Source organism: Fukomys damarensis, unplaced genomic scaffold (genome assembly GCF_012274545.1).
Source record: "Fukomys damarensis isolate Sample0158 unplaced genomic scaffold, DMR_v1.0_HiC HiC_scaffold_37, whole genome shotgun sequence".
Classification (NCBI taxonomy): Eukaryota; Metazoa; Chordata; class Mammalia; order Rodentia; family Bathyergidae; genus Fukomys; species Fukomys damarensis.
Genome location: NW_022900949.1, coordinates 59,476,798 through 59,485,414, shown reverse-complemented (window position 1 = coordinate 59,485,414; position 8,617 = coordinate 59,476,798). Strand labels below are relative to the sequence as shown.

Here is an 8,617-nt window from a genome sequence, read left to right as displayed (position 1 = left end):
GACGTCGCGTCGCGAGTTTTTATTTTTGTTTTTTGTTTGTTTGTCCTTTCTTTCTTTCGTAGCAGTAGTACTAGTGATGGTGGTGATGGTGTCGGTGGTGGTAGTAGTAGTACTAGTACAGTAGTAGTTGTTTTATTTTTAAGGAAATCATTTCTAATCATTCTAATGAAGCTGAAACTTAGGAAGCACTGGCCTCATTGTACCGTACTGAGCAAAGTTTATTCTGTGCTGCCCAGTATGATACTCACTAGCCTGTGATGCTTGCGCTCTTGAAATGAGGCCAGATTAATTGAGGAATTGAATTTTTAAGTTTAGCTTGGTGTGTTTTTATTGGACTCTTACAGAAAGCAGAATATTGTAAACATATCCAAATGATCACAGTGGTGTAATTTATCAAATCTTTTTCCAATACATGCATGCTTCTCTTCAAAATATGAAATAGATGGACCCAATTTCAGTTCTCCAGCTATTCCAGACCTTACTTTTAGGGTTTCCCACATTCTAAACCTGGTGAGATGAGGCTAACTCCTGAACAGAAACAATAGTCCCCAAAACTATAAGGTGGGTACAGGCAGGTACCATGTCTGTCTTGTCTTGGGCTCATCCAACACCATACCGTAGTATCTACAAGCTCTCAGAGGCTGCTGAATGCTGGTCAAATGAGTTAATGTTCGTGCCACAGAGGGTGTGTAAAGAAGAAAAAAAAAGACAAGATCTAGAGAAAGGCCACATTTGAGATCAGAGTGGCTGAATTTAGAAGAAAGTGCTGGCCTTCCATGTCTTTACCCTTCCATCTCTAGCTGGTAAGGAGAAAGATTGTAGAGCTAAAGATCCCACTTCTGTCCCTGTGAAGATCATTTGACACCAGGACGATTGCTACCTAAACTAGAGATCATAAAAGTCTCTGAAGAATTAAAATTGGAACCAGAAAAGACTGGTTCTGTTTCAGCTTTTAATAATTCAAATGTTCATGGGCCGTAGTCCATCTATTTATTTTTCATCTAATGTTGCAGTTCTAAGAAACTTAGCAAGTTAGGCTGCCTAACTTGTGATATATCTGCCCACTTATCAGCATTTTTTATTTTCTTGAAATTTTAGGCACAGAAAAATGAGAGAGAGTCTATCAGACAGAAGTTGGCACTTGGAAGCTTCTTTGATGATGGCCCAGGAATTTATACCAGCTGTAGCAAAAGTGGGAAGCCAAGCCTTTCCTCTCGGTGAGTGTTCTTTTGAGTTGATTTTCTGATATGTACCTAAGTGGATTTTGTCACCTGACTGTATGTCTAACAAAAGATAGCCTCTGATTCTTTCAGTAGTTATTTCTCCATAATACTACCATCTTTATCTGGCTTCTAGACCATTCTTCATCTGTTGGTTTATTATTAGTTGTTTGTGGTTCATGGCCCAGCTACTTCAGGTCAGATTTTCATATTTCATTTGCAAAACCATACTGGTTTTGCAGACTGATCAGGGAACCAAGTCACACTTCTAAAACAAGCCAACCAGTAGTTTAGATGTGTGGCCAACCACCAGATTTCTCATGAAGCAGTCCCAAAGCACCCAGAATCACCCCAATGTATTTAGCTGCAATGAATGCCAGTAACTGAGAAATATAGATCACACTTTGATCATTCAGTGTTTATTACTCTACTTAGTCTGTCCTCCAAGTAGTTTTTCTTTGTCTTAATTTATTTCAGGATATTATCCACTGGTCATAGTTTGTTTCAGAATATCATTGGTAATTTGTATAATTTTTAATTCTTAATAAAACATATCGAGATTATAATTTTACATAGAAAACAAGCCTGTAGACCAGAGCTTCTCAAATTTTTTTTTTTTTTTTTTTTACCAGGGATTGAACTTGGGTCCTTGCGCTTGCAAGGCAGGCCACCGAACCGCCGAGCTAAATCCCCAGCCTGCTTCTCAAGATTTAATATGTTTATGAATCATCTAGAGTTTCTTAAAATAAAAACTCTGACTAGGCATGGTGCCCACACCTTTAATCCTAGCACTTGGTGGCTGAAGCAGTATGGTCACAAGTTCTAGCCCAATCCGGGCAACTTGGCAACTTAACCATTTAGTGAAATCCTGTCCAAAAAAGAGTTGGGGATGTAGCTCAGTGCAAAGGTTCAGTACCCAGGGTGGGTTCAATCCACAGTTCTGGAAAAAAGAAGACGAAGGAGAGGGAGAAAAAGAAAATTTTGACTCAGTAGGAGTGGGTGGGGCTCAAGATTCTGCATTTCTCAGAAGCTCCCTGCTGCCATTCCATAGGCTACCTGCATTAAGGAAGACAGAGACAATCTACAAATCGTTATAAGTACGGGCGCTCCACGGGCTGAATTACCCAGAACATTGTTTTCAGGAAAATGGTGGCATTCCAGCTTATGAATGTTTTGTGTGTGTTTACCCTTGTCTCAGTCTCCGGAGCACTAACTGTTAATTCCTTGGCTATTTCTTCTGCTATTTAGGTATATATCTCTAAATAAAATGTTTATTTTCTTAGTTTTTATTTTAAATAACCATCTATTGAGTGTCAGTGATAGAAAATTGGAATTTATCTGGTTTTTCTCACAGCTCTTCCATAGACATATCTATATATTTTATCTCCCATTCTCCCTTTATAATTACATCATGATTTATGCTCAAATAACTATTTAATGCTTATATTATTGAGAACATATATTATTCTTCCCATATCAAAGAACTGCTTACTTAAATTTTATTTTTTTCTCATTAAGTTAGAATTGCTTCATTTTTCACTTGCCAGTTCTGCCTGCTACATCATATTTTATTAAGCAAATATACCACAGTTTAGCCATTTTTTTGACAATAGGCATTGTGTTGTTTCTAAGGACTTTCTCTCATAAGCAGTGCTGGTCATGAACGTTCCTGTACATGTCTCCTGCTGTCCGTGTGCAAGAATTTCTCTTTGGAGTATACATAGGAGTGAATTTACTAGAAAAATGTATGGCTATTGAGACTTACAAAGCAATGGCAACTGTGTTCCTGCATTGTTATACTCCTGTCAGCTATACTTCAGAGATTGTGGATCTATAGCCTCTCTAGGACTGTATTGCCTCTTTCTCTCAACTTTTTTAGTTGAATAAGTATGAAATTGTATTCCATTGTATCTGTTAGCCATACTTATTTTCTCTTCTATAAAATGTCTTTTTGGGTTTGGTGAACAAGTTTCCATTATCTCTGTGCTTTTCTTACGGACTTATCAAAATCTTTTAGACATAAAACTTGATATAGTATACATATTGCACAGATTTTTCCTCAGATGGTAACTTGTTTGTGCTTCATTTGTGTGTAGCTTATAACCATAAGTTTTTTATTTTAATAGAGTTCTCTTTATCAAACTTTTCTTTTTAAAACATAGTGAACTTTATCAAATCGTTCTTTGCTAGTCAGTGTTGTCTGTGTCTTTTATCAGAAATCTTCCTGTGTCCCAAGATCTTACACACATTTATGAAATTTCCTAACAGGAGCTAAATGTCTTGGTTTTTAGAAGTCTAAAATCAATCAGGAGTTGATTTCTTGATATAGTGTAGAAGTCTAATTTCTTCTTTTTCCTTATAGACAGCTTTCCCTCCACTATATTTACAGAACAATCTCTTTTAAGTCACTGATCTATTAGACTATTCTTGTAAATGCTGTACATTAATTCCTACGTTCTATATGATTTATTACCATTTCTATCCCTGCACCCAGACTGTAGCCTTAATTACTATAGCTTTAAAGTAAGACCAGGGCCGGGGATTTAGCTCAGTGGTTCTGCCGCCTGCCTAAGGACCTGAGTTCGATCCTTCCTTCGTACCAAAAAAAAAAAAAAAAAAAGTCCTGATATCTAGACAGGAACGTCCTTCTCATTACACTTTTTCTTCAGCAAGAAAGAAAATTAATGTTTTCAAAGAAATGAGAAAATATAATATTGCTCTTTTATTGTTCCATATAAATTTTAAATTATGTAATTAAGTTTATCAAAACATTTTCTTGGAATTTTTTACTGGATCACATCGAGAAGTTAAAAGCCTGACTCCGTGTTTTAAGGCCTTAGCAGGGGAAGACTGAAAGGTTAGCATGTAGAATTTTCCTGTTTTTTCTAGGTTTAGTTCAGCACATCATCACCGCCTCTGCTACGCCTGTGTGTCTTCCAGTCTAGAGCCTCTGTGATTCATTAGTGAAGCTCCTCATTCTGCCAGGGCACAATTGGACAGAGCAAATAGCCAGTGTGGGGGCATTTCAGGTGTTCGGTCTTTGTTTGTGTACCTGAGGTGTAGCTCAGGTAATCCTGGACATTTCCAGGATTCTGCAGTGCTGACTGCTCCCCACCAGCCACTCCTACAGGCACCTGCAGACTCAGGTGGTTCAGTCAAATCTCTCTCAAGCATCCGCATTGTGTCTTCCCCATTTTTCACACTCGCTTGTGTGGCGTTTTCATTCCTTTTCTTTATCCATATCTTCCTTCCTTTAATATTATTATAGTACGATTTCAGAAGGAGTGGATACAGGCCTTCGGTACGCCATGGTTAAGTCTCATAAACATTTTCAGCATCTGCTCCTACAGTAGTGTTATGGGTTGTATTTACATATTCTCCCAAAGCCTCACACAGTTACAGTGAGGCCTTTTCCTAGTGTGTGACACTGGGACTGATTCATGGTGCAGTGCTAGGCTCAAGGGCACTGGGATTAAGGTTCTGAGTGCTACTCATCCTAAGTAGTCTGGATAAGATATGAGGGGCAGAAAGATGCGGTTGAGGTCCCTTGTTGCCTTTTTGCTACCCTTGAACACTCTGAACTGCTCTCTGTATTTCCCCTCTGCCAAGCTATCCTTCCTTGCAGCAGGGTGAGTACAAACTGAAGCATCTACAGACTGTGAGCTAAATAAACTTTCTTCTTCCCTTAACTTTGGGCGTTAGGTATTTTTGTCTCATCAAAGAGAGAAAAGTAACTAAGACCAGTAGAAATATCTTCTAAAACAAAATCCCATATACAAAACAGAACAGTCCTCCTCTGCTTCAGGAGAATGAAGGAGAGGGATTGGAATACCACTATCTAGAAAATGCCTCCCCCAAACCTCCCTTCAGCGTCCTGTCCCACCCCTCCCCTTTGGTGCCTCTCTGCGACCCTTCCCTAAAAGTTCCCAAAGCCCACCTAAAACTTCTGGCAGAGGAAAGCTCAAAAGTTAGTGAGTCACATACCCACTTCAAAGGCACAGATAACTAAGCACATGTATTTCACAGAAGCTCTTAGCAAGCTACGCTTATTGACTCGCCATAAGGAAGATTATTTATATCCTGTACTTTCAGATGTTTTTATCTCCACATTCTGTGATGAGCTCATCCTCTGTGAGAACACGATGACTTTTTGGATCCCCCTCAGAATGGTGGTTAATGAGACTAAATGTTTCTAAGAAATATCACCTTATCTTTGAAAATTGCAAATCTGCAAAGATTGAGTGTCATCCTTCTCATCAGTAATAATGTGGGAGAAAAACCTTCAGGAAGTTCATTTGCCACTGTATAACCAATAGTCCTAGTCCTATCCCTGTTAGAACTTTTTTTTTCTAAAGAATTACAGTCCCTAAGCGTATTGTGTTTTGGATGCATTTGAAGTTTATCAGTAGCTTGAGTTCACCCGTATGGTATTCCACAAGGCACCAGAGCATGTCTATTGAGTTAAGCGAAATAAATGAACCAGGTAAGCCTTCTCTGAATTTACTGCTTTGAAGAGCTCAGTATCCAGTCTCAAGCAAAGCTGCGTACTTAAAATTAATCAGCCGAGTAATAGATTTTAACATGTAGAGCTTATTTTTTAAGGCAGGACCTGCCCATTGAAGTAAGTGAAGTCTTTGGCAAACTTATGGGATTCTGTTTATGCTTTTTAAAGGATGTCATTTACCTGTAAAAATTACCCTCATATTTAATATGTGAAATGCTGTGAAGGGGCTGAGTGTCTGGGAAGCCCAGTGTTTAAACCGTATCTACAAGTTGAAATTCTCGGTTTCAGCTGCTGGATTTTTCCAGATGGTGCTATCTCCTTTTTAGAGTGACAAATTGTCAAATGTAAGCTAGGATTACAGTAATCCCATAAAGACATTTCATGCCTAATACTACAGCAAAAGAATACTTGATATTACATTATAACTCAACTAATTAAAAGTTGACTTATAGTGAAATAACAAATATAGGAAGTGTCTTTTTTTTTTCAAAATGTGCTAATCCATGCGTAATCAGCTTTCTCAAACTAATCTTTGCTATATTTAAAAAATTATAGTAAAATATTTTAAAAGCTTAAAAGGAAATATAAAAAGTAAATTATCTATTTTTAGAATAAGGTTCCTGATAAATTCTGGTTTAGTTATGTTCTTGAAAAAATATTATTTTTCTTACTAATATAATACTTTCCTATAAAATCTGTTTTATCAGCCAAATGAGTTATTAGCATTCTGTTTCATGGTCTGAATCTCTCTCTCTCTCCCTCTCTCTCCCTCCCTCTCCCTCCCTCTCTCTTCCCCTCTCCCCACACACACACACAGCTTAATGATATTAAAGAAGTAAAAACTGGCCTAGATGGTATCGAAACATGAAAGGATGGTGACTAATAACAGATACCTCAGAAATCTTTCATTTGTCGAACATTGCAGCCTGATCTGACATCGTAGAGAAAACTTCCCTTGTCCTTTCCAATCCCCTTTCTTAGAACAAGCACAGAATAAGTCTCATTCTCATCTCTCTTCTTTCTTGACCCCACTTTATTTACCTACCTGTCAGCATAAATACAACATAATATGCTCTTCTTTATACAGTATGCGTCGGGGTGGAATAACATAGACTAGGGATGTACTCTTCTCTCCAGCATTATGATCATTATGAAAAACAAGAACTCCCCAGAGAACTTTTGAGCAGCCAGCTTGAATAATGATTATTGTTTATTTTTCTCAACCATCCCAACATCCCCAAGTCAAAACTCATTTCTTTCTATAGGTTTATTGGTGAGCAACTGAGGCAAGACCAATAATAAACACTTGCCATCTTCTGTTTGGACAGGAGCAGGATCTACAGAACCCCAGGGAGTTACCCACTGGACCAGTAACATGGAATTGAGAAAGACTTTAAAAATCGGATTCACGGGGGCTTTGAATGTGAGGAACTGAGAATCTGTGTGTGTGTGTGTGTGTGTGTGTGTACACAACAGAATCAGGGGTCAAGCCAGCATCATTTTTCCAGGAATGTGAATCATCCTCTTGTCTCTAGCAGTAATAATTTTTGCAGAATTTCCTGGAAGAAGTAAGCAGAATATTCATATCTCTTCAGCATGTGTGAGGAAAGAGGTTGGTCTATTTCAGATTCAGTCTCTGACATCTTTCTTGAAATATTAGATTCATACTAAAGCAACCTATTTATTACATGCAGCATATATTTAAAATTATGTATTAAACTTTTGTATGTGTATAATAATTTGCTTAGAAAACTCTCCATAATAAGTAGCTCCAGGTATGTGATTGAATAAAGAATTTATGATACAACTTTCATACTTTTTGAAAAGTCATTGGCTAATCTACAGGAATCCTATCCTTTTGTAATGCTTTCCTCCAAAGACTACCTTCTAGTGTTCTAAAATATTACACAATTTCAAAAAGTGAGGCAAGATTTAAAATGGGTTTTTAAAGGAGCAATAAGATTAAAATGGCAAAACAAATTTAATTATGTAAGCAATTCTTCTCTTTCATAAACCCAAAAGAAAAGCAAATTGGTACTTGTGAAATTTTCTTTGTCTAATAAATAGCCTCACTTTACAATAATGCCAATGACCCCAGTTTAATTAGGTGCAATTAATTTTGTGCAAGCTGAATTTGACATCTTGCTAGAGGCATAACCAGCTGTACCCTGTCTTATGAATTTTTTTTTATCACCAGTGAGAATTCAATTGCCTGAGCTACTGCAAGAAGGGGTGGGAGGCAGGGAGAAAAAGGCCACAGGGCTACATTTTATATTTAAAAATGGCTCCAGTGGACAGCTGAATGTTTAATTAAAAGCGCTTCTAGGAATTATTTTTCATTGGCGCATCATCTCTGACAAGTTATCATGACTTTATCCCTGCGATGTGAGTGCCCTTTGGACAGTGGTAGCACACGTGTTGGATACACACAGTACACATAAAGACCAAGCTCCTTTGAAAGTGCATGAAAGCGTCTTCTGCTACTAAAAACACCATCCTGACTGTAGTCCTCCTTCAGTCCTTTTTTCTTTTCCTTTTCTTTTCTTCTTTGTGTGCATACCGTGCGTGCCTGCGTGTGTGTGTGTGTGTGTTACAGAGGATTAAACCCAGGGCCTTCATACTGAGTTACATCCCTGGCCCTTTATTTTGGGGGGTGGGGAACAGGATTTTGTGATCTTCCTGCCTCAGGCTCTGTGAGTGCTGTGATTAGAGTCATGCTCTACCATGTGCAGCCTTTTATTTAATCTTGTAAAATTTCCTGTGCCCCTTATATTGTTCCCATTCAGATTATCATACACATTAAAAATCATGGACTGGGGATTTAGCTCAGTGGTTATGCCGCCTGCCTGGCAAGCGCAAGGTCCTGAGTTCAATCCCTGGTACCCCCCGCAAA

The 8,617-nt window shown here is 38.1% G+C and overlaps 1 protein-coding gene across 3 annotated transcripts in view; it reads left to right on the top strand.

Moving 5' to 3' along the window:
• The window catches only part of LOC104861674 (IQCJ-SCHIP1 readthrough transcript protein), a 571,872-nt gene that overhangs the window by 536,853 nt on the left and 26,402 nt on the right, over positions 1 to 8,617 (top strand). For all 3 annotated transcript variants that reach the window (XM_033759717.1, XM_033759716.1, XM_033759715.1), the window contains one exon: positions 1,099 to 1,217. In XM_033759717.1, coding sequence (XP_033615608.1) covers positions 1,099 to 1,217 — 119 coding nt within the window. The remainder of the gene's footprint in view (positions 1 to 1,098; positions 1,218 to 8,617) is intronic.